At 38.1% G+C, this 26,078-nt stretch overlaps 5 protein-coding genes across 11 annotated transcripts; 3 read left to right on the forward strand and 2 right to left on the reverse strand.

Moving 5' to 3' along the window:
* The first annotated feature begins 3,448 nt into the window (after positions 1-3,448).
* LOC108673687 (adenine phosphoribosyltransferase) lies at positions 3,449-7,088 on the forward strand. Of its 3 annotated transcripts, XM_047879652.1 has the most exons (5): positions 3,457-3,605; positions 3,946-4,049; positions 4,737-4,974; positions 5,990-6,068; positions 6,389-7,088. In XM_047879652.1, exons 2-5 carry the CDS (start codon positions 3,967-3,969, stop codon positions 6,523-6,525), a joined length of 537 nt encoding a protein of 178 aa, XP_047735608.1. In that variant the 5' UTR covers positions 3,457-3,605; positions 3,946-3,966; the 3' UTR covers positions 6,526-7,088. The 3 variants fall into 3 exon arrangements, with proteins under 3 accessions (XP_047735611.1, XP_047735608.1, XP_018017036.1); XM_047879655.1 differs by lacking the exon at positions 3,946-4,049 and having other exon boundaries at positions 3,449-3,605; XM_018161547.2 differs by lacking the exon at positions 3,457-3,605 and having other exon boundaries at positions 3,697-4,049.
* Positions 7,089-7,574: 486 nt separating this feature from the next.
* LOC108673697 (DNA oxidative demethylase ALKBH2) lies at positions 7,575-10,625 on the forward strand. The gene is made up of 4 exons (XM_018161559.2): positions 7,575-8,122; positions 8,648-8,790; positions 9,036-9,190; positions 9,685-10,625. Exons 1-4 carry the CDS (start codon positions 7,715-7,717, stop codon positions 9,840-9,842), a joined length of 864 nt encoding a protein of 287 aa, XP_018017048.1. The 5' UTR covers positions 7,575-7,714; the 3' UTR covers positions 9,843-10,625.
* A 113-nt stretch (positions 10,626-10,738) lies between these two features.
* On the forward strand, positions 10,739-15,477 carry LOC108673698 (serine/threonine-protein phosphatase PGAM5, mitochondrial). Of its 5 annotated transcripts, none has more exons than XM_018161563.2 (6): positions 10,739-11,139; positions 11,489-11,685; positions 12,110-12,237; positions 12,519-12,611; positions 13,092-13,225; positions 13,546-15,477. In XM_018161563.2, the coding sequence occupies exons 1-6, from the start codon at positions 10,988-10,990 to the stop codon at positions 13,694-13,696; spliced, it is 855 nt and encodes a 284-aa protein (XP_018017052.1). In that variant the 5' UTR covers positions 10,739-10,987; the 3' UTR covers positions 13,697-15,477. The 5 variants fall into 5 exon arrangements, with proteins under 5 accessions (XP_018017052.1, XP_018017050.1, XP_018017051.1 ...); XM_018161561.2 differs by having other exon boundaries at positions 10,740-11,139; positions 11,486-11,685; positions 13,095-13,225; XM_018161562.2 differs by having other exon boundaries at positions 10,740-11,139; positions 11,486-11,685; positions 12,522-12,611.
* A 566-nt stretch (positions 15,478-16,043) lies between these two features.
* Positions 16,044-17,385, reverse strand: LOC108673681 (clotting factor G beta subunit-like). The gene is made up of 3 exons (XM_018161540.2): positions 17,379-17,385; positions 16,835-17,007; positions 16,044-16,269 (listed from the first exon to the last, which is right to left on the reverse strand). The coding sequence occupies exons 1-3, from the start codon at positions 17,383-17,385 to the stop codon at positions 16,087-16,089; spliced, it is 363 nt and encodes a 120-aa protein (XP_018017029.1). The 3' UTR covers positions 16,044-16,086.
* A 1,589-nt stretch (positions 17,386-18,974) lies between these two features.
* LOC108673682 (CLIP domain-containing serine protease B9) lies at positions 18,975-24,549 on the reverse strand. Its single transcript, XM_018161541.1, has 7 exons — positions 24,215-24,549; positions 23,746-23,934; positions 23,231-23,299; positions 22,750-22,841; positions 20,435-20,563; positions 19,410-19,519; positions 18,975-19,152 (listed from the first exon to the last, which is right to left on the reverse strand). Exons 1-7 carry the CDS (start codon positions 24,273-24,275, stop codon positions 18,975-18,977), a joined length of 828 nt encoding a protein of 275 aa, XP_018017030.1. The 5' UTR covers positions 24,276-24,549.
* Between the last annotated feature and the right edge of the window lie 1,529 nt (positions 24,550-26,078).

Below are 26,078 nucleotides of genomic sequence, written 5' to 3' on the forward strand. Positions count from 1 at the left end.
AACGGAATTCGAACACGTGGATGTCGGCAATACGTATCAGTTAAATTTGAAGCGCTGACGCAATACGACTCACCACGTGTCAAATATTGCCACACAAAGTGACGGAATATAGGGATTTGGTAGGTTTCCATTCTAAAGGCTTTTTAATAAATTTGGCAACATTTTGTGACGTTTCATCGTTGCTGACACGTAGTGAAGTGTTTTGAGAGTCATGTGAAGGCAACAGAACTTACGCATACGGTTTTTTCATAGTTTTTCATTTCTCGATGCGTCCTTAATGTGTCGGAATATACCGCGTTTACCCTAGCAATAAAAATTATTAATGGAATAAGCCTATAAGGGGAGCAAAGGATATAGATATTAGGCCTAGTCTGTTTTGTCATTTAGTAACCATAAACCACTTGATATTTTGGCTCCTTGAAAGAACTCAAATCTTAAAAGTCTTAGACAAAAGAAAGGCTTGCAATGAAAAAAGAAGATAAAACCCTCTGAGTAGGTATGTAAATTTTTATATGACATAGTGAGAGAATTTTTTTGCAAGAGGTTGTTTTAATTCAAGAGGTTGTTGCTTGCAAGAGGGCACGGTGGCCCAGTGGGCAGTGGTTACAGTTCAGAGTACCATGATTGGTGCAGAGAGGTGCAGGATCAATCCCAGCTCTGTGCACCAGTTTCTGTCAGAATCGGCAAGGAGGCCGGGCATCCTAAAATTTGTCTTTTGCATATGTAACTAGAAGAGTTTTACTACAATGCACCACAACCTGGAGTTATTTTACCAAAAAATAAAATTGATTTTAGTCATTTTACCACCCGGTCAAAGAAACCACAAGAGCTGGGGTAACAAAGACCATCACTTTTTTTCAAATTACATCAAAACTATGACAGGCAGGACCCAGCAATTTATGGTGAGTAAAGCTAGAGAATAGACCTGTATTTTGCATGTTTCAATTTAAGTTTAACTTATCTAGTAAAAAAATGGCGTCATTTTGAAAAAAGTGGTCAAAGTTACCCCATTTTACGGTATTTCAACCGTCTAAGCATGCGTGGAACTAAGACAAAGCTTGATATAAAGGAAAAAGTTGAGAAGTGTCGGAATTACCCACGATGTCAGAATATGGTGCATTTACCCTAAGTTGCAAGTTTGAGACTGCAAATTGCTGTGAATGTTCTGTGATGTTAAGAATGAGCGACAGACCAACGGTCTACAAAACGCTGAAACCACTATTATTAATATTTTCTAGAATACTAGTTTATTTAAGAACATTGAGTTTTATTTAATTTTGCATAATTTAGCATCCTAGTTGAGAAGCAACTAGCAATACAATCCTGTCAATTTTGGAGCACTTAAAATGGTAGAAGACTAAAGGGTTGGTACAGATTCTAATGTGATTAGTCTAATTATTCAATAATTAGGAGGAAGAAACTGAAAATGTTTTTTACAAGCTTGCACTGTTTGAGTTTTGATAAACAAGAAAACAGCCAGGAACTGGATTAATTATTTCAATAAATATTTTTTCTTAGTAATTTGTAGTCTCTGACTGAGGTGCGTAAGTGCTTTATCAATTGATACATCAAGTTAATAATGCATCATCCTTCAACTCCCTGTTTAAAAATTGGATTAAATTATTGGATTAAAAGTTCTGGCAAATGTAATAATAGAAGTTGATACTCTAATATCAAATTTTTAATAATCAACATGAATTATATATAAAGATCTTGAACTTTTGAGATGAGTATGAATACCATAGAAGTGAAAAAGTAATAAAGCCAATTTACACGTTTTGCCTGTTTTTTTTTATTAAAACCCTGGGTTTTTAATAAAACCAGAGTGGGTTGGGCAATTTAAAAAAAAAATTGGGTTTTTGCAACCATGCAGGATGGTATTGTTTGGTGTTTTTAGCACATTTTCTCATTTATGAAAAAAATGCACCATTGTGATCACCATGTCCGTCCATCTGTGTGTCCACCCGTGACTTCACATTTTCATCAACGAGGAAATGCGCTCTCTGTCACTCACTGCAGTGAGTTCCATCAAATGGGGGTAATGGGACAGTTTTTAGAGTTTTTTGTTAACAACTTCTTACCATGAAACATTTCATAAACAAGTTTAGGCTCATTTTATAGCTCTTTGCGAGGGCTATCGAATGGCATCTTGAAAAAATTCCATATGCTATTTGTAAGGTGCTAGACGCAAAATAAAACCGTCCCGATTTACCCCTGGGAACGGGGTAATCCGGGACACTTGCAATAAAAGTTAATTTTAAAACGTTTGAAGCATGCAGAGTGTACCCATCCATTACTAACAGTCCTCTGAAGTCCTCCTCTTCCATTGTAGATGATGTAGATGTAAAATAAATGACATTTTCTGTGATTTTTACTTGTTTTTCCTTTATTGATTATACTTTTCCAAAATCACACTTTTCACACTTTTTCAGAGAATTTTTTAGAGATAGTAAATGTTTGATTTCTTGACTAGCTTTATACATACCTACTAATAGATAGTAAAAATGTTGAAGTTTACGCCGCTATTTTTAGTTTTGCAATATTTTGATTAGTTTAGCTGCTACAACATTTCTACGAAATGTGGGACGCACGTCCCGATTTACCCCGCCTGTCCCTTTTTACCCCGTTTGACGGTAGTAAATGTATGATTTCTTAACTAGCTTTATACATAACAGATAGTAAAATTTTAAAGTTTACACCACTATTTTTAGTTTTGCAATATTTTGATTGATTTAGCTGCTACAACATTTCTATGAAATGTGGGACGCGCTTCTTGATTTATCCCGCCCAATCACACTTTTCACACTTTTTTTCAGCAATTTTTTAGAGATAGTAAATGTTTGATTTCTTGACTAGCTTTATACATACCGTAATAGATAGTAAAAATGTTGAAGTTTACGCCGCTATTTTTAGTTTTGCCATATTTTGATTAGTTTAGCTGCTACAACATTTCTACGAAATGTGGGACGCACGTCCCGATTTACCCCGCCCGTCCCTTTTTACCCTGTTTGGTGGTAGTAAATGTATGATTTCTTAACTAGCTTTATACATAATAGATAGTAAAATTTTAAAGTTTACACCACTATTTTTAGTTTTGCAATATTTTGATTGATTTAGCTGCTACAACATTTCTATGAAATGTGGGACGGGCTTCTTGATTTACCCCGCCCATCCTTTATTACCCTGTTGGATGGTATATACCGAGTTATATTTTTAGTGCATTTTCTCTTAATAGAAAAAATGCACTATTGTGCTTGCCATTTCCATCTGTCTGTCTGTCCGTCCATCCGTGACTTCACGTTTTCGTCGATTTTAAGAAGGGAGCATGCCTGTATCAGAGATACAACATCTCTAGCTCTTATACACTGTACTAATTGCAGTGAAAACTGATTTATGCAGGAGAAAATGCGCTCTCTGTCACTCACTGCCGTGAGTACTGAGTTACCTATATTTTGTTATATTGAGTTTCATTCATTAGCATTGATTCATCTGTCACCTAAATTTTGCAGCACATATCTAGTAAATGTGAACAGATTGCCTTTAAGTGCCTGAATTTACTCTAAACCTTAAGTGCCCTCTATGGTGGCATCCAGGCATGTCCTCAGGTGGGTTTTTCAATAATTTCAGGTGGGTCTTTCTTTATTCTCTGCAACTTAGAATATGGTAATGTACGGTACTTGGTGAAATTTTCTCCATAATTATAAAACGTAATGTATCAATATGTACCAAACTATACATTGCATCTAATTTTAGGTTGCTCATTGCACCTCAGGCTTTATCCTGGAAGGCTAAGACTTTCAAGCTTTTCCTTAGCTTTGTCTCTCAATCAGGCACTACGTACCAGACCACATGTAACCTCATCCAATTGGACATATTCCACATTGCTGGTAGGCAGTAAAGTGGAAAAAAGTTACTGTTTCATGTTGGAAATTTTTTCATCTGCAGGATTTCTGATATACAATCATTATGAGTGAAAATGAAAAAGTTAAAAATATTTTGGCTGCTCTGAAGAGCTATCCAGATTTTCCCAAGCAAGGAATTTTATTTTGGTAAGTGATTAAAAATAGACGTTTTGAGCAATGGTAAGAATTTGATCATTCTTAGTAAATTATGTCAATTGTTAAAAGTTTTATTCAAATCTTTTTCTTCTATTTTCTGTTGGGCAACTGCTATTTAATTTCTGTTAATATTGATTAAATAAGGAAAACCATGTACTAGTATAGCTCTGGTATTGTATACTTTCAACCCCATAGACTACTACTGCACATAAAATGTGTGAATTCCTAACTTAACTATGTACCATCATTAAATTTTATAGCATCAGAACATCTTGCTCCTTTTGCTCTTTAATAATATTTCTTGACAAATTTGGAGGCTAATGTAGATTAGACATCAAGTCTGCAATGATACTGGTGATGTTTTGTGCTGAAAAAAAGGATTATGGCAATGTATATGTTACTTTGCCCTTATAGACTAGAGGCTGTAGAGGCATCTTTGGTTGAAATTCCATAGTTGAATATGTGAACTAGTTATATAAGTACTGTCAGAATAGGGGAAGGTGCTCCTTATTGCTAAAGATATGCTGCTTCAAATGTATTTGTAAATTCACAGCTTCAAAGATTGAACTATTAAGAGCGTCATTAAATGAGCTATGATCAGACAGGCATTACTTTAGTGTTGAATATTTATGAAATTTCTGTATAATTCATTTTATTATTGTTTCTTATGTGTTACAGGGACATCTTCTCTGTGTTGAACACCCCAAGCGCAGCTAGGGATCTAGTTTCTCTTCTTGAATCTCACATCCATGAAAAATGTCCACAAGTTGATGTATTTGTTGGATTGGAGTCACGTGGCTTTCTCTTTGGACTGCCTCTCTCCACATCATTTTTCAAGCCGTTTATCCCAATCAGGAAAAAAGGCAAACTCCCTGGCAAGACCAAAGAAGTATCTTTTAAACTGGAATATGGTGAGGTAAGTCTTAGCATTAAGAATTTATTTCCTGCTTTGTTACACAGTTAATTTCATATGTTCATTAGTCGAATAGCTTCTGAAACCAAGCAAAGGCCGAAGAAGGCGGAGACAAGACTAAAATTTGGGAACTGTACTCAGCGTAATCTGAAACACAACTGAAGGTCAAAGGCTTGCCAGCCTTACATTGACATAGCTACTATATATAATGACAACATTGTAATTCTATTTTAATTTGAGAATAATAAATAAACACTTGACATGAAAAATATAATTTAAACTGTAAGTTTTACGTTGGTACGGTAGTTGAGTTGTAGGTAAATATATTGCACTTGTATCATTTTCAGTATTTTTCTGGTTTGGGTGCCTATCAATACTTTATCACATAAAGTTAATTAATGAATATAAATAAATTATAATAAAAGTGTATAGGCTCTGTTGCTGCTGCCATAAGTGGAGGTAAGGTCTAAAGAATCCAATTTGTTACTCTTGCCACCATATGGATATCTATATTACAAAAAGAAACCAGTATACCGTACATAATAGATGAATATAGTTAATAGCATGGACTCATAATTGTAAATAAACTTGTGCACAATTAACTTGAAACTATTCACAAGCCTTTTATATTGATATTAAAAGCTCAACCTATATATGTAATTATATAATATTATAATTACAATATATTATAAACATGTAATTGCAGTTAGTTTTTGTATTTGTATTAATGCTTGGGGTCTAAATATTTTATTCATTGGAATTTATGATAGGATATGTCTTTCTATAGGATATTTCATCATTATAGATTATTAATTTTTTATTGATACTGGGATATCAGTTCCCTGAACAATGAGAATTAGTAATTTAATTAATGTTTTTATGCAAAGTAGAATGATACAAGCAAAATGATCACCATAACACATGGTTACAACACTGGTGTAATCCAGTTGAAGATGTAGGTATACATGTTGAATTTCTTGCTACATGTAATGTGTAATCAGTATTGTAATATTTTCAGGATGTATTTGAAATTCAGGCTGAAAGTATCAAGCCTGGCCAGTGTGTGGTGATACTGGATGATCTACTGGCAACAGGAGGTTTGTAATTGCATTGATGCTGCCTGCTGACTCTGTTTTAGTTTTTTTATACACGAACTTCTTAGCTTTCATTGTTTTAGATATCTATGCAAGGTGGTATTAAGATCAGTATATATTAATTTTATATGAATCATTTATTTGGTGAAAATATGTTAGGTATTTTTTGACACTAATTGATTTTCTCCTATAGGTAGGTCATTGATGTTAGTTGTCACTCACTTCTTAATTAGAAAAGCTGGTTCTATTAAAATTAGTGCATGAATATGCATAGATGAAACAGATGCACTTATCTACATTCCGTAACTAGCATCTGCTTCCAGGATCACTGAAGGCTGCCAATGAGCTTGTGTCTAGCATGGGAGGTACAGTTGGACTCAACCTCGTGTGCATTGAGCTCAAGGATCTGCAGGGCCGCAACAATATCACTTCCCCTGTACAGTCAGTTCTGCAGTTGTAAAACCCAGATTCTTTATTCTTTTTTATTGTGATACTGATATTCCAAGTCTATCTTTACTAGCTTTTCCACTCATCTTATCTGCTCAAAATTTCTTGCTGCTGTAGATACTGTACTATTCATTCCATCAGTCTTCTTATTTGGGGTTTACTAATGCCAAGATGTAGTTTGTTGTATGAACTTGACCTGATGTGTACCCAGCAACAAACCTCTACATTATATTGTTTCATTCAATATTTTTTCTTTATATGTATTTAAGGCTACAGAAGCTGGGAATTTTTCCTGTTATAGGTTGAGGATTTTTTTGGCCAATTTTAATGGCGACTTGTATATGTTTTGTGTGATGCATTTCATTGGTTTCATGGCAAATAACTGGAATAATCTCAGTTTACACATTCCAATACCTTTATTCAAACTATGTACGGTACTACTATATGGTGTGCTGTTTGTGCTACCTCCATTCCAAGTGATATATTGTCTATGATTTTAAATGCATTGTGATAATTCTTTGTCACGTTGTTGTTGAGCTATGGAAAATTTTGCTAAATATATACATAACTTCTCTTTTTTTTGTATCATTGTTTGTTCAGCTATTTTAATTCGTAAGTAACTTCCCACTCGAGGCATGCTTGCACAGAGTCACTGAAATTATACTGAAGAGATCGATTTTTAAAGATACATTAAAATTTACAGAGTGAATTTGTGTTGAACTTTCAAAAAAATCTTGTGGCTACAACAAAATCTCTATGAATAAGTTATCTATCAACTACTGTTTGAAAAAAGTTTCAGCTAATGACACAAATCATGACGGCTTGAAGACCTGCTTTTTTATAATGCTGTATCTAATTTTGTTATCTATTTTTCGGACTATTTAAACCTCGCAGGCAAAGCTTGACTACTACCCTCACAGAAACACGTTGTGTTGAAGGGAGGTAGCGGCCCCTGGGGTTGAACTGAGCTTAAGAACCGAGTCAATTCACTACCTATATTAAATCTAAATCAAAACTTCATTTCCAATCTCTATTTCCACACTATTTTTATTTGTGGTTGTAGGCTAGCTAAATAAAATGAGTGGCTTTGGTATCACTCAAGATCATTGCAGGTCATCAGGTTTTATCACCAATTATGATTAAATTTATGCTACTATTTTGTATTTCTCTCTGATCTGATACTAGTATAGCGTTTAGATGAGATGCCTGCTGCAGAAAAATCAAAATTGTGTCCCATGTTAACTGGAAATCAACAGAAGAAGAAAAGGTCTTGCAACACAGATTCATCTCTGGCGGGTGAAGAATGTGACAAAACATGCGAACCATTCAACCCTGCAGACTCAGCATTCAACCATGCAGAATCAACATTCAACCCTGCAGAATCAGCATTCAACCCTGCAGAATCTCTCCTTCGCGACCTGAGATCTCTTCCTGCATGGGAGTGGCAGAGAATCACAGCCGAGCACCTTAATTTGGACTATGCTGTAGTTTTCCCAAAAATCATTGCTGCTAAAATTTTCGATGCTCTGGAAAAAGAACTAGAATATTTTACTGGGGATCTAGCTCGTGTCAAAGTCTTTGGCAAGTGGCATGACATCCCTCGCAAGCAGGTACCTATGTGAGATGCATTGCATACAACACAACATTGAAATCGCGAGAGTTGGTGATCTTAATATCACTGCAGTGATTATTTGGTTTTATCAATTTAAATTTTTTTGCTTCATACGTATACCCTTTTCTAACTCTCACCTTTAAATGTAACCATAATTGTTAATAGTAATATTTTTTTCTATATCATGCTGATGTTCAGAAATAGTTGAAAAGTTATTCTTCCATTCTAAGCTACACCAGCCTCACATCATTACCGTAGCAAAGAAAATATTTTTGCCGAACCTTATCTTAAAGCCACCTGAACAGTTTTGTATTTACTATCCTTTTCATTTTTTACACCATCAAAATATTCAAATGTTTGCATGCGATGGTTCCATCTATGATACGTGATGAATATTATATACGTAGGTACTTTTATCCATTTGAATCGCGAAAATATTAAGGCGAAGTGGTACCAAAATGTTCACTGGCTTATATGTACTTGAACGTGAGCGTACTTGAACTTGAGCTACTCTATTGCCAAGGCAACGTACGGCGACGAAGGCTTGACGTACACCTACTCCGGCATCACGACTCCCGCCAGACCGTGGACCGCGACACTCGGCGCTCTAAGGGAAGTCCTGCACACTGCCACGGGATACCGCTACAACTTCGTGTTGGTCAACAGGTTAGCTTATTGCAGGCATGTTATACCGTGCCCTTTGTGCTATCAAAGGCACTATATGGTGTGCTGTTTTTGTTATGTGCCATATCATGCCGTGCTGCTTGTGCTAACAATGGCACGCTGTTTCTGCGTCCGAAGCCGTATCGTGCTATGCTGCATACGCATCACATTTTGCTAAGAAAATATAAGACAATGTTGCCGTTATGATGTGTAATCACAGCAACATGACAACCCATCCTCACGTGCAGATATGCAGACGGCAAAGACAAGATGGGCGAGCACAAGGATGATGAGAAGGAGCTTGACCCTCTCGTCCCTATCGCCTCCGTGAGCTTGGGGCAGCCCAGAGACTTCTACTTCGTGCATCAAGACGCGCGTTCCAAAAAACGGGACGTGCCGAAAGGTTAACCTGCTCAACAGAATGAGAACTTGTAGAATTTTAAAAATTTAGAGTTTTCTCATTTTGTCCGATCTTGGTTCATCACACATGTTATCTTCTTGCCGAGTTTCTAGGTCATATTGCTTGATGCTCACTACTTGCTTTTGTTTACTTGAATGTCATATTTTTGTATTAGATGACCCTGATATCAAATCAATTGTTATGAAACTGGCGTAATTATTGTAAGTAGTTACGCAGCAGACGCAACAAGGTATAATGAGTGGCCCGGGGCCGTATTATGAAAAACTCGCTCAGGTGAATCTAGCGGAAGTTGCGACTGGTCCCTCGTCCGTGATTGGTAGCTTTAGCTTGAGAAGCCGTCAATAAGTTCTTGACGGAGTTACGAAAACTTATATATGTATAGTAGTACGGCCCTTGATCTCTTCGCCGCGAATTTTAGTACAGCTATAGCACTGCGGTACATTGCACATGGCTGACGTCTCCTCCGTACATTACAGTGCGTCTGACGCTGGGTGACGGTAGCGTGCTGCTGATGAGACCGCCTACCAACCAAGTGTGGTACCACGCACTACCACCCCGCGCCTCAGCCAAACACACTCGCATCAACCTCACTTTCAGGGCAATCAAGAAACGCTCGTGCCGGCCATCTTTCTGAGTTTCAAGGAATTATTTTCCTTCAGTCGCGAATGTGCATTTCGACTGAAAATAAATCATATATCAACGATTAATTTTTGATCTTGGATCAATATTTAATTTTAGTCCCAATCAAAAATACGCACAAGATGAACCTGTATTGTCATCCTCCTCTTGTATTCAACTGGAATTGTTGGTCGCATTGAACTCGAGCAGCTATTTTTACAGAGAAACTTGAAGCGGTGATACCGGCAGAAAGCGATGGTCGGGCTGACGGTATGCGTAGGCATGATCAGTTATGCAGGTTCTAACTTCCCGCTTATTTAAATTTTGAGCTCATTATTGGATAAATTGATGAGACATATTCCTTCTATAATTATTTTTCACAGGTGACAAGAATTTTTTATTTGTTCCTAATGGTCAGAGGTTGAATTCCGTGAAATTTGTGCTAGTCAATCTTATTTAATTTTAGTCTAATTTTCTTCTGAAATCTATGATATGGAGAAATATTTTGTCAGGATGAGTAATTGTTATGTATTAACATTGCTCTCGTGAGTGTATTGAAACGCCTGCGTCGAGGCTAATATATTTTAGCCTGAAACTTGAAAACTTCTATTTAATTCAAGATTTTTCTGTTTAACTCAGCAAGAAAAAATAATGTTCAGCTTAATGTTCATCTTTTATTAACTTCGGATGTTATGCATTGTTCGTATGCTTTTTCAATATTAAAGTAAAGTCCGTTATATACTGAATAATTCATAACCTTGAACCTAATGAACCCAATGCATATTCGCTTTAAGTTTGTGTGCCGCGAATGCTGTAAACATTTGATAGCTTAAACATTTAATCTTAATTAACATATCCAAAATTGATTGAGAATTGAGAATTTGATTTTGGATAATCTTGTATTGATTTTCTTTATCATTCTAGGTAACTCCACAGCGAAAATTTTCCCTATTGCTACCTTTTCTGCAATTTGCTCTGTAGTTTAAATTCCTTCAGCAATTCCCAAACGCTTTTCCTCATTCTCTTGTAGGAAAATTTCCAGTTACAGTTTTTGAGTGTGGCCGCTTGAATTTTTGTCAGCATCTATTTCTGAATTTTCTCAGCGTTCATTTCCCACTATTTAATATATCACTTCACTTGTAAGTAAGAGTCGAGCACGCAATGTTCTCTCGGTTACGCCCGTTGGGTGTGGTAGGGTTAGGTGTAGGTGGTGTGGTTGTGGGATACTTGGCAGGTAACCACAAGACCGTCGCTCACAACTCCTGGACTACAAATTTCAAGCCTACCACACCGTGGGACTGGAACTGGGACAGGTGCGTTCAGATATTTTTTTTATTTGTTCGCGCTCACTGTTGAAAAATCCATATTTATTGTTGCAATTGTTGAAGTTGTTGATGCTGGCAAGTTAACACTTTAGATGTACGTGGAAACTAAATACCTTGGTGCAACAATGAAAAGTTTTTCCTGAAATTGATTAGAGATGTAATTATTTTCAAATACTTGAGAGAGATATTTGTTCTTGAATACACGAGTTTGAAAAGTTTCATTGAGAATGTATCACTATAACCAATTGATATTTTTTGACACGGACATTGTCATAGTAGAGGCACGTATTGTGTTGCAATGGAGTGTGAATATTAAAAGTTTCCTTTATTTCAGAAGAGACCCCAGCAGTTTGATCGAGCCCACCACCAAACCAGACGGCACACTGAACAAGTCTGCCCTGAAAAAGAACGAGACAGATGACGAGAAGACCGAGCGCGCCACATGCAAGGCGACTCGCTACATCCTCCTGGTCAGACACGGCCAGTACAATCTGGACGGCGCGACGGATAAGGAACGAACTCTCACTCAGCTCGGTGAGACAGCCTACACGTAATTAATTAATAAGTTACCTGACATTCTACTAGTGGTAGGCCATTCAACTGAAAATCCGCGAAGGTCTTTGTGATGAAATTAAAAAAAAAAAAATAGTTTTCTCATTGAAACTAGAAAAGGCCATGAAGACTGTGGTAAGACGATTAAGTGAATATTCACTAAAAAAATTTGTAACAAAATCCCTGGAATATATTTATTCTTGAGATTAAAGACGGTCAGGCATTTCATCTATATTGTTTCTTGATTACGATATACAATTTTATGTTTAGTTGTGAAGTAAACAGACGGGAACTTACAAAGCTAAATTCCTGATATGTAAACTGCAGACAACAAAGTACAAAGATGGAAAATTGTGAAACATTTTTTAATTCTGTATATCATTACATTATTATCGTGCATGTCCAGGTGAAGAGCAAGCTCGGCTGACCGGAGAGCGTCTCAATGAGCTCGACTTGCCCATCACTCGCCTCGTTTACTCGACCATGACCAGAGCGACTCAGACCGCGCAAATTATGATGAAGCATATGAAGCAAGTGAGTACAGATGCTGAACCAGGTGATTATTGATGAGTATGAAGCTGGTGAATACATACGATGAAGCAGGCGAGTAGTTCATCTAACTGTGATCATGCGCTCCTTGAACGCTTGTAATCGTTAGCCATATTATATTGCGGTCATTATTTTAAACATTTGTTCCTTAAGAAACAGTTGCAAGTTCTTGTGGAGGGTATTTAAGAATCTGATGAGTAAATTTTTCTGTGTTCACATTCTAATTGTTATCTCTGAAGTGAAAAATTGATTGTATTTAATTAAAGCAGATCGATACAGTGGAGACCAGCGACTTGCTGAGGGAGGGCGCTCCTATCCCTCCTGAGCCCCCCCTGGGAGGCTGGAAGCCAGAGCGTCATGTCAGTTTCATCTCTAAACCTTGACATTGATAATGAAGTACAATAATAATGCTGGACTACATGAATAATGATGAATCTACATTAATAGTAATGAACTACAATAATAATGATGGATTTCATAAATGATGATGGACTGCATAAACAGTGATGAACTACGTTAATAATAATCAACTACATTATAATGATGAACTATAAAACAAACTAAGATAATGACGATATTTCTCTCATTAAGCTTTATGGTAAACCTATTTAGCCAGTGACTATTAATCCGTATCTTTAGTTGAAACCTCTCGTGTGAAATTTCAAGACTAGTTGACTCTTCTATTGTTCCTATTATTATACATAGAGATTCTAAACTCTAAAGAACTTCTAAATAAAAATTGCATCCTTTTTAATCAATCTTTGCTAGTAATCTAAAACAAAAAAAGGCGGCAGTTGTTAGCTTCTCTCAAAACTCACGCCGGTGCTCGGACTTTACAGCAGTTCTTCGCGGACGGCGCGCGCATTGAGGCCGCCTTCCGCAGCTACATGCACAGGGCGCCGCCCTCTCAGACCACCGACTCGTACGAGGTCATCGTGTGTCACGCTAACGTCATCAGATATATAGTGTGCAGGTAACGTGTTATATAATACGTCATGTGCCGGTAACGCGTTATATAATACGTCATGTGCTGGTAACGCGTTATGTAATGCATCATGTGCAGGTAATGCGTTATGTAATACATCTTGTGCAAGTGAAACGTTACCTTAAATAGGCGTAAATATTGTGTGTGAAAGCTGCTCACAAAACTCTACTCTATTCATATCTACGCTCAATTCTCTATAGAATAAACATCATAACATTTTCTAATTGCTGCTTTTCGTAACCGCACCAGACACTCCAAATGCCAATTTATGTTAACAAGTCAGCAATATCTTTACCTTACGTGCGCAGGGCGCTGCAGTTCGTGCCTGAAGGCTGGCTGCGAATGAGCCTCCACAACGGCTCTGTGACGATGCTCGTGATCAGGCCGGACGGCCGCGTCTCCATCAGACAGCTGGGCGAGTGCGGCCACATGCCTCCTAACAAACTCTCCCTCACGTGATAACTTCAGTTTTGTGTATGATTAGTCTCTCAAAACATTGACCTGTGTCACGCTTACCACACAACAAACTCTCCCTTACATGATGAGTTAATTTAGTAGCTCGTGATGTCTTTTAGTTATGATTAGTCTCTCTAAACACTGACCTGTGTCACGCTTACCACACAACAAGCTCTTCCTTACATGATGAGTTAATTTAGTAGCTCGTGATGTCTTAAGTTATGATTAGTCTCTCTAAACACTGACCTGTGTCACGCTTACCACACAACAAGCTCTTCCTTACATGATGAGTTTAGTGTAATACTGCAGTTCAGTAGCTCGTTACTAGTCTCTCCAAACATCGAATAGAAACTTTAAATACTGCCGTTTCAGTATAAAATCTTGGTTGTACCATATCATTCTATTCATTCATGTTAGTGATAAGTTAGATATTCTTTCAAACAATTTTTGTTTCGGTGTCCTCTTACTTAGTATCCTGCTCTCTGTTTTTGTTTAGTGTAAACATCTCAATCCTACAAGAACGTGACACCATTTTTGCCAAGTGCTAAGTTGGTCCGGCAAGCCTTTATATGATGCTATGGTCCGAGATTGCTGTTGCTTCCGAATTAAATTTTTATCTAAAACTAAATAGGTAAACTTCAAAGCATGCTTGTGATTGTTTACGTTTTTCTTTTTCGAAATTTATGTTCAGTTTTATTCGCGAAATTCCGCTGTGTTTGAGTATCAATCAAGAGCTAATTTTGATGATATCGAGAATTGCAGATGGTGTGGGTTTAATGATGATGATTATAATTGTTGACGTTGTGTTCTTGGTAATGGTTGCCAATGAATGTATTTTTGGTGACGAATGATGTTAACTCATTTATCAACTCCCAAGACTGTGTTAAGTGATATGCTATCGATTTCGGCTACTTTAATTTTTACAAGTTAATGATTTGACAATTTGACATTTGTTATCATTTACATCGAAATTCTATTTTGCTTTGTCATTAAGATATGCCGTGTTCGTACTTTTTCTTGAACGTTAGTTTTTCCTGGAGTGTACATATGTGGTGCACGTCGCAATCAAATATCTACGAAAACATGGTGATGACTATTGCTCATATTTCAAGGCTTGACTGAAATGGTGATGTATGCATGCATGGTGCAGAGGGTTGCTGCATGGAATGGCTTCACTCGTTAGTCGCCCACATCTTACTACGCTTGACTCTGCAGCTGTCATTTCTACGTCATTACGTATTAATTTCTCATTTTAGTTATTCAAATCGCTCACTTCTGGCAGGAATTATCTGTTTATTCTCAAGTTTTAGATTTCTGTATAACATGCAGTTATTTTTAAGACGCCTTCTTTTCTCGCTGTTCTTTTCACCTGCTCTCACATTTATTTCTAAAATTTAATGAAAAATTGATGTTATTATGTGTCTGTCGTAGCCCCACTGAGCAAAAGTGTCGATTCATCGCAAGGTTCGTTGCGTCTCAACTTCTTCCGATTGTTGCCTGGCAACATATGGGCAATGTTATCTATATGAACCCTTGGCAGATTGCCTAGGTCCAATAGAAGCTAAAGCCTGTAAAATTATAAGTTGGTAAAATTATACAGTCTGACAAGAGTTACTCGTCCATCTGGTATTTATTTTCTGGTTCGAAACTGACCCCGTGATAGACGGGTTTAGTGATATTGTTTCTTCAACTAAAGCTGGTCTTGTGTCTGTTGGCTTGCAGTGAGTTAATTAGCTAATGGGAACGAGTGATCTCAGCAGGCATTAATTAAACGTGAAAATTTTGTTGTCTCTTACTCCTTTCATATCAATTTTACTGTGCATTGTAATCATCGAAATGAACGTATATGGAGACGCTTTGAATACCTATTTAAATCCAAATATATTACATATGAGTAGGCTTGCTTCGAATTATAACGGTGCCGCCTGGACATGATAGCCTGTGACAGTAATCATTGAGATTTCAGGACCGTGGAGCTGCGCCTCGATTGCAGATTCGCTGTTGCAAGAAATATTACGAACATTGCGATGGAGTTAGTTTTATGTCTTTAACATTCGATTGAATTTTTATCTTCATGTTCAGTCAATCTATTTCAAACCTAGAGACTCTCTAAAATCTATTTTGAAACGGATATAGACTCACTCTAAAAGCTTAGATATGTCAACACTGCTTTTGTATTTAGTTATACATGCTGTTGTGTATGGAATCTTAACGCTCGTAACATTGTTTGATAGTTTAAATTTTTATTTTGTAGTAAATTTTCTAAATAATTGACGACAAACTCATTATTATGCATTCATCAGTATTATTAACTATACGAACAACAGGAAAGAATTTTAAACACGCTATAGCCTCAATATAGATTTTTAATTATCTGTGAAGGAAGGCTACATTTAATTACCGCTGAAGGCTACATCCTTGATCCACTGAAGGTAGTCTGGGTTGGAGAGAGGCACGTACAGGCCTGGGAAGTCTTCAAGCCCACAGCCGTAGCCTTGGGACACCACGCCTCCCAACACAGAGACTCCATCCTTGTGGTCTGATGCGAAGTACACCAGGGGCCCTCCGGAGTCACCCTAATGCAACAACAACATTTACTTTCTCATCGAAGAACTGAAGTGACAAGCGCTTGGTCTTTCTTGAAGAGACTAGAACAAGGGAAAGCAGACACATTTCCATACGCGAAAACTTGAAACGGAAGTAACAGAAGATTCAGACTTTTTGGAAGATGATGGTATTTTTGAAGAAGAAGATTTGGTAGATTGTTTCACGCAAGTCGGCGGAGAGCCAAAAGCTTTTGCCGGTCACGATCGATGAACGAGAGGAATGGTACTTGCGTTTATAGTTCCAGTGTGCGTATGACCAGTGACTCAATTTGATCTTGATTAATATTAGCGAATACAATGGTTGAAATATCATGGTTGAACTACTAGTTCAACCATGAGCGATTACCACAATAACATCAGGAGGGTGAAGTCCTAGTAGCCAATTATTCTGACAAATATTACTCTTTTATAAATTATAGTGTTATTATTGCGATAATATTATAATGCTATCATTCCTTTTTAGTAACTTTCTACATTGTAATTAGTAGAAGTTTTAATGATAATAGTGCAAAGATTAAACTATTAGTAAGTGTACCTGGCAAGTGTCCACGCCGCCGAGGGGCTGGCCAGCACAAAGGAAAGTGTCCTCCGCGATGCCGCGCGGCCACCTGGCGGAGTAGAAGTGAAGCTTCGAGTATGACGCGTTGCAGACCTCTGATGGGAACACCGTCACCGATGCTTCCTGCAGGATGGGACTGCCATCGCCTCCTGCGACAAGCAGTGTTGATTAATAGTGAATGCCTCTTGCTGCTGAGAAACTAATAATTTATTTTTTTATTGAAACTGCAAAGATCATCGCGTTGGTTTGTTTTCTTCATGTGCACTTCCAGAAATGTGTGCGAGCTGTAAAAGGCCTTTCGGCGGCTGTAACTTCACTGGAAATCAAGTGCAACTATTACATTTTTTGAACAATTTCAATTTTAGTTAATGTAGAACTAGACATTAAATTATATTCAACGTTATGTATCGTAGAAGCTGCAATAGTTCAGACGATCCACGGAATTCGCGATGAATCGTCGTGAATGAAGAAGTTTACCACACAGTCTGAAGCTAATCTAGGCTATGAGTCGTGAATGTACCATGCATCGTCCAAAAATTGCTGCAATGCCTTGCTGATTGGACTGAGAGGGGGAGGATTTAAGGGGAGGCTACCTGCCTATCCACCGGTTTTAAGACGATGGACGACGAAGGCGGCGCATAAGCATGTCCACGAACGAGGAGATGCTCAACTTGACATAAGAAAAATTGAATTTAAGACGTAATCTCCGTTGGTACGTCGGTATTGTGCTTTCTTGCATCATGCAAAATTACTGTTAACCAAGTATTTCTTTGGCGGATAAATGATCCATCGTCCTGCTATATTTTGCAATCGTCGATAAAAGAGTAGATAGAGTAAGCCTGTGAAAAAACTCATGAAAATCAACCTCGCCAAACTTTTTTAATGAGTGATTATTTAAGGAGGAGATGCGACAGGCCGTAATTAGTCGAAAACATGATCAGCGACCGATTTGAATATAAAAAAGGCAACAGAGTCGGCACCAGAAGCGGAATGCGGAGATACGTAAAGTTTTGCAATCTGTCGCATTGCACCAAATATTTTAGAACAGTGGTTCCCAAATTTGGCGATACCACCCGGAGCGTTGGAAAGATCTGGGGGGGGGGGGAGCAGTCCGAAGTCGAAGTCAGAAGTTCGAACGTTTCGTTGACGATTTGTACACAACATGTGTAGCACACGGATCCCAGCGATGGATTTTTCCATCCTTATCTGGATTTTCTAACCTCTCCTGGGTTTCTAGTGAAAATATTAAAAAATATATTTACCATTCTATGTTGCTGAAACAGTTAAAACTGCTAAAATATATATTGGTTTACTTCACCTCGGCAAGAACAATGATCAGCAAGCTTACAGCCTGCGCAGAGATGGTTGCAACGAGAGAGTTATGATTGAAAAGTCATGCGTGGAAAAAGATCTGGGAGTTCTAGTCATATTGAAACGCAAGTTAATAAATCCAATAAACTGCTTGGGTTGATCAGACGCTACTCATCGCTTCTACCTAGATTTAGAAGCGATGAAGCTGTTATTTTTCTCAGTCGTGCGCCCGAACCTAGAGTTTGGAAATGCTGTGTGGTCACCGAAACGTAATGGAAGACTAAAATATAGTCGTGAGTGCTGAAAGACGTGCAACAAGGATAATTTCAGGCTTGAAGGGCAAGTCTTATGAAGAAAGATTGAAGATTATGAAGTTTCCCAGTCTCTGTTATCGACGTCTGCGTGGTGGCCTCAATGAAGTCCCTGAGATATTGTAGACTTGTAGACGCTCCGAGTATGAACGCGTTCATGAACAGACTAGACAAGGCCATGCAGGAGCATATGTTTAGTCTAGAAATGCCTAGTACCCTACAGAACAACAAACTACAAAGTCTAGAAACGATTGCAAACCGTCGTCCGTTGAAAAGAAGCCAAGAGGCCGGTTTTTTCATCTGTAAACAAGTCACGAAAAGTACAAGAATCGGCAACAGGCCTGTCCAGGCCTATTCTTCAATGCCGAAGAAAATATACTATACTACTACTAAATTGAGTTTCATTTGTGATTTCTTTCTTTTTCAAATTTCAGCATTCCAAATATCAAGAAAGAGGTGTTTTTTCATATGTGTCTGTGCGTGGGGAGAGGGCGCTATAGGAATTGAATGGAGAGCCAAGCTGGGCGAGCGAGGTCGTGGTAGGAGGAGAAGGTACCATCTTCTTGGTAGCCGGGGTGAACCACCACGTCAGCGACCCTGTGGTCTTCGTGGGCGATGCGTTCCAGGGTGTTGTTGTGGTTGTACTCGCCAAGACGAACCACGTCAGGTCGCCTGTGTCGGATGAGCCGTTTATTATCTTGAATCATTTCAGCATTTAACATACTTGGTGGCCGTATGACATACCATCATATTGGTGTGTATTACGCTGCGTTCGCGACAAACCTGACAAGCCATAACAGACTGAACCTTAGCGGCAAGTAACTCGAAATGATTTATGTAAGGAAAGTAGTAGTGAGGATATAAAGTTGGATGTCGATATAAAACATAATATCAATAGTAATTAATCAATAATTAAGATGAATACTGACCCAACGTTGAGGCAGTGCGCCGCTGTCAACACCCAGCGGTCGTTGATGATGGAGCCGTCGCAGTACCAAGTGAGGGCTGCACTTCCCTCCTGACGCCTCCCCAGCAGCGCCTGTTCATTACGGGCCAATAATCATCCACAGAAGCGCATGTTTATAGTTTATTGCGTATTAAATCTGCTTGTTATTCATCTTGGTAACTGCGAAATAATTATGATAGTTATTTATCACTAGCAGCGCCTGATCTAACGTGTACAATTGCATAGATTGAGAAATATACACGCTATATATAGTATAGATTGAGAAATCCAAAACTATGCGGAAAATTTAATGAATTTCGATTCTTGGCCGAGCAATGAATTATTGCAGAAAACAAAGATCAGAATGCCAGAATTAATGGCTTATCAGTTGTGCTATAAACGACAAATTGTTATTACATATGACGCTTCTACAAATTTTTAAAAATTGATGATACAATTTTTATACTTGAATGAAAATTTTTCTTCTTCATAGAAATGAGACTCACTATATTTACATTCGTGAATATCATCAGCATGCTCGACTTATAATATCATAACTGAGAATTTATTTCTATTCAACCTAGAATTCCATCAATAATGTTGTGTCGAGGAGAGAATTTTGTTAATATTTTTTCCTAGAAGCTATGCATTACGTCCGTACAGTCGACTGATGATATCCTCAGTCACATTTACCAGAGAATTTTATTGTTCGCTCCACTCGCTCCCGAACTTTTTACCTCAACCGCCAACCAGGCATAAATGGGATCGTGATGCCGGCCATGCAAAAGATCTCTGGACTTTAGGCAAAAATAATTCTTACTGGCAATAAATTTAATACAAATGATATCAATGTTCAAAAACTTTGAACTCTTTTTTTTACATGGGAGATGAAGCTGACACATCTTGCATACCCATGACTCATAAACATAGCACTCATCAACATTGCATACTCATGACTCACAAGCATAGCACTTATAAACACATTAAAGTGTTTATTACCTCACCTACCATCCACGGATGTCCGTTCTCTGGAGCATCGATGCCCCCAGCCACTGAAACTATAGATACTTCTTCTAGTTTTTTTGCTAGTTTGTTGTCAGCAACGTTGGAAAGTTCTCTTGGAGACCGCCTCACTCTCTGAAAAGAATTGGCAGTAGGTATTTTTTGATCAAAATTGAAATAAAGAGAAAAATACGGTGGAATGTACATTTCTCACTAAGCCAGTTAAGCCAGTTATCAGGCAGTTAATTCAGCGAGGTGGACGGAGACTTGATTTCAAGCGACAATGGCCCGTATGCTAAATATGGCACTAGCACTACGAAGTAGCACTATGCACTACGAAGTGTCCTGCTGGTATGCTAAATACGTCACAGACACTATGCACTTCGAAGTAGCTCTACAATGTTTAGTGTCGCACTACTGATTCGTATGCAGAATTAAAGACTTTGAAGTGCTACTTCGCGGTTAGAGTACTTTATAGTGCCGCACTACGCTATGAGTCTATTGAAGAATGATAGTCAAGTGCTCAAATAATTAATTATTCCCTAAGTAATTCTCATTCTTTGCAGAAGATTGATGTAAAATGTCTAATTGTGATGGTAATGGTACTAGTGAAAATTGTGATGGTGAGCTGAAATTCGCAATGCGTCTGCGCACCTTTCCCATCATATATTCAAAGTCCACGCTTACCAAAGACATCGAACAAAAGAGAGAAGGATGGAAAGTTCTTGCAGAAGAATTCAAAATGGCTCCATAAAAAAAAATACAAAACATGGTGTCAGAAACAAGAAGAGTATTTTCTACTTCCGCTACAGGTAACAAACCAATTAAAGCGAAGGAATGGGAAAAGGAAATTAAGAACCAATTAGATTCAGGCGAAACTAATCCTGTGTTTCATGGGGTTCCAGGGGGTGTAAGTAGTATCACCTACCCAAAAAAATCCCTGTACAACCACCTACGCTGGTGGAAGAAGTGGTAGAACCGTCAGGTTGTCAGCCATCTGCTATCTCATTTGTAAAACCGTCAGGTTTTACATGTTGTTTACACCGTTCTAAATACTGGTAAACAACTTTACACCGTTGTAATGGTTGTAAACATGTGTTTACAACCGTTTTACATGTTTTACATGTACAAACCGTCAGAACATGTTGCTCACTGAAGCGGTACACTTTTTTATATTCATGGCATGTATTTCCTGAGGTTTTTACGCGATGATGCCTTTGCTGTAAGCCAAACAGATCCATAGCTGACGAAGTAAACAATGTGTAATATACCGAAGTGTCGTCGTGAAGTGCGGTGTGTAGGAAACTTCAGATTTTTGTAGTGCGCGTTATGCTTTTGGCCCTATTTAGCATACCAACCGTAGTGTTCCATGCTGCACTATGGCTTGTAGTGCTCAGTGCTACTTCATAGTGCTAGTGCCCTAATTAGCATGCCAAGCATAGTGTTCCATGTCGCACTACGGCTTGTAGTGCGTAGTGCTAGTTAGTAGTGCTTGTCTTTTTTAACATACGGGCCGATATATTCAACGAAAAAGCTCAAAACACACAATGAAATGTTTACGTTGCTGCCATCAGGTGTTTAGAAATGCGTCAGAACAAAACACTCACGACTCATTATACGATTCACCATCCATGAGCGTAAGCTCTCATTCGGTATTTCTTGATCGATCGCCAAAAAACTCCCTCTGTGTAAATTTTGAGCATTTCTCTTTCAGCCCGAGTTGCAACGAGCCGCCCCTATAGATAAATCTCACCAGAGACAAGCTCACCAAACACCCCTATCACTTTATAAGGAAGATCCTTCATACTTGTGCTCAATGCGGTTTAATTTCTGGAGTGAATGAAAAAATTAGTTATTGCTCTGTATAAAAACAGCGAGCGAGAAGTTAACCCCTGGATCGAAACTATGGCCGAGTAAGCGGCCGGACTTCTTGGGAAAACTTTTTCTAAGTTTCAATCCTAAAGTGGCTTAAAGCTGTGAGCCAGAGCTAATTAATGCTGCTTGAATCTTATCCTTTTGGGGTTTCAAGTACGCAAAACAGTCGATGCTTAAATTACACAATTATTTTTATTTGAAAAATTCACTATTTTAAAACCGGCAGTTTCTCACACTTGAATGACGTAATCTTTTGAACAACGAGCGAAAAATTCATGTGCTCGTTTCCTTCTCACCATTTCTATCCATTTTCTGTCAGTAAAGATAGTTGTATTCAATGCGATCAGATTAATGAGGCTCCAAGGTAATTTATGATCAGTTATTTTAACTCGATGAGCTCACTATATATCGAAATAGGTCATCATGCAGACATATGTTATACGCACTGTTCCGAGCGAGTTGTCCTGTGCATCCTCCCCTTCAGTTATTGTTGAAGATCTTTTGCGTCGCCCATGCAAAGGACTAAGAACACCGCAAACTGTGACGTGTACAGAAGCAAGAGAAATAACAAATATCTCATTACTAAGGGAAGTCACATTTACGTTTCATTGATATATAGTGTAGCGCCTGCTAATCTGCACATTGTCAGGAACTAATATTATGAGTAAGAAAGACTTGTCAAAAAATAATTATATCGACATCACACAAATTTGCATCTCGTAACAGTTTCCTGGATTTGACGGATTAAATATTTCACAACCTCGCGATTTTATTAATCGCAATTAAAAGCTTTATACAGAATATCCTTGAAATAATAGCAAGCCTTATGCAGAATATTTTTGAAAAATAACCCTTGGCCTCTCATGAAAACATAAGCGATTGACCTATCCTTCACAGTAACGTATAAATAAGATTATTAACACCCACCAGGCTCGTCAGGCGGAGCAGATACGGTTTTGCGCTGGAGATTCCCTCTCGTTCCATCTATGAGCCTCTCTGTAAAAATTTTAATTTATAACCTTCCACATTTAAATTGAATTATATTTCTTTTAATATGCGAGTAATAATATTAACCAAGATCACATACCTCCGATGGTCTTTTTTTGAACTGCTTGTCATCTAGCAAGCCAAATAATAATTTCGAACTATTGTACTAGTATATTTTAAAGATTAATTTAGAACTATTTACTAAAAAACTATTATTCTCTCACTCTAGGCTGCCTAGTTCATAGCCCTACAACATGCAAAGATCTTCCTCGGCCTATAAATTCACGAAATTAATAGTTCGGCTATTTATGGATCAAAGAATATATAGAAAGAAGAAGTTCAAGAAGATTAGAAGCTTAAGTCTAATAATAATATTTCATAAGTTATCTTTCATTAACTCTTCCGAAAAATCTGGAAGAATTGAGTCTTTAATATGAAATATGAACGTCGCTGACCGGGAGGTATAGGGCAGCAAACCAAGGGCAGTTCGCTGCTGACGCCGCACACTTGACTGACGGCCCCCTCGCCTGCCACTCGCTGGTGGGAGGGGCAGTGAGTGGACAGCTTACACTCCCCCTTCTGCCCCGTCCTTGTTATGGTGCACGACAGGGAGGGGGAGTCCGATGACCCGGGGAACACCAAACCTTCAAACATCCGCGACGTTAATAACATTTGTATTGAGACTAATAGGGTGATTACTTTTATGTCTTCGCGTTTATGTATCATCAGCCTACATCACCAAACATGAAATTAATAACATAGTCATGACTTAAACAAGTTCATCCCTTACTACAACCATTAATTATATCGTATACCACAGTCAAATTAGTCAATATGTTTTCACCTACACGTTAAGCCCCCGTATATGCAACATCCTACATGAGGTTAAAGCAGATGTTGACTTTGCTTTCAACAGGTGCTTACCTTGCCCCACTACTCCCCCAGAGTGCACCAGCGTCGTCACCAACACGCACAACTGCCACATCCTAGCGGGACTCCCTACAATTTCCCCTAAAACTTCCGATCGGAAGTTCTCTTCTGTTGAAGTATTAATTGCTATTTACGTGCGGAATAATGTCAACCAGTATTAAATAATAATTGTTCTCATTTTCCTAGCAAGACATTCATAACATCATCAACAAGACAAATCTGTATTTTTATTGGTCACTTAATTAGTCTTGATAAGCGTGACTCATTCGTCACATTTTAATTCTCTAGAAGAGCAGGACTGAATATAACGAAGTGTATTCCCCTCGCTAGCACCTGCGCGACTGAGGAGAAGAAACTTGCCGCGACCAGCATCCCATCGTCAAGAACCTGCTGCTGGCAGGCCATGTATTCGCATACATCAAAGCTCCTAAAGCGGAAAATAGAGCCTGGTTATTGTGTCGGGTTCGTCGATTTAGTATGTGCGAATGCCTGCACCTCATCCAACATTTTCGTATATAAAATGATCGCATCTTCAAGTTAATGGAATTTACCGAGCGCACAAAATACTTTTATATCATTAGTTACATATTTTTTAACATTTTTTCTTCATGCTGCCAACAGCACGGATAATCAGACATCAAGTCGTATTGGATAATACATGAGGTAAAACTGTAGGTCAAAGGATTTAAACAGCTGTTTGTTGAGTTGCAGCTAAGATGCAACTGCTGTCTGGGCTGTTTTGCGAGGAGGAACGGACACCATGAAATACCATATAAAGAGAAACAGGATTTACCAACGTTCATTTTGAAGTTGTGAATCTTGGAAGGGGAGTTGCCACGTCAAAGCGTTCCTCTGATTCTCGGAACTTTTCCGCCTCACTTATTTCATCCTGATGTTGCTCAATAGTAGAACGATTATACTTCCTATCGCCGGTAACAATTTTCAACAGCAAAATCACGGCAATCGAATTTGCGTCAGAAAAAAATATTTTTCGAGTTCGTTTGAATTATTACTCTGATATTTTCGTACATACACAATTTGTTTTATCCTGAATGTAATGAATGACCTACTCATGAATGAACAAAAAATGATCACTCGTTTCCGTAGAAACTTGAATGCTCATTCACTACATCCTAGTTGGATTGCTGTCATCGGAACTTTTTATCGTAGGGGCTTTGAGGCTGCCAAATTTTAAAATAATGCTTGCTTAACACCAATAAATTTACCGAACCACAGCAGTTTCAGTTCCATTAACTTATTCTAAAATCAAGATTTCGGTTAACTAGAGCAATGAGGCGATAAATACCTAACTATTCTCATTCGAAACGTACGTGGGATTCATCACTGTTCGACTGCCGATAAAGAAATATCTTGGCAACATAAAGAAGTTATGTTGTAGCTGCGCACATCATCACATATACAGTATAATACAATCAGGAGGAAATGAACGGCTTGATATCTTTGCGCGGAACTCGGCAGGACAAATTCCAAGAAGACTTAGAATGCACCGCACTGCAGTTCCAGCTAATTCTGCCCCGTAGCCGACGTGTAACAAGCTTCAAATTATTCCAGGTATCGCTCAAAGTTCCTGCCTATATACCCTGCAATATATACTACAAAGCTCGATGCAAGTCCAAGAATTTGAACAGTGAATTTAACTACGCTGTTTCGTGAACAAATTATAAGCGATTCGTGGAATAAATCTTTCATAAACGCACTCCGAAGAGAAACAGGTAAGATAAAGTTACATCAATCAGTAATAGTTGCGGCTGCAGCCTTACAAGTGATGTAAACAACCTTATATACTTGGTGCTGCTCCCCCAAATTATTTGCATGCGATGCCTTGATATGCAGATTT

Source organism: Hyalella azteca, unplaced genomic scaffold, assembly GCF_000764305.2.
Source record: "Hyalella azteca isolate HAZT.00-mixed unplaced genomic scaffold, Hazt_2.0.2 contig385, whole genome shotgun sequence".
Lineage (NCBI taxonomy): Eukaryota > Metazoa > Arthropoda > Malacostraca > Amphipoda > Hyalellidae > Hyalella > Hyalella azteca.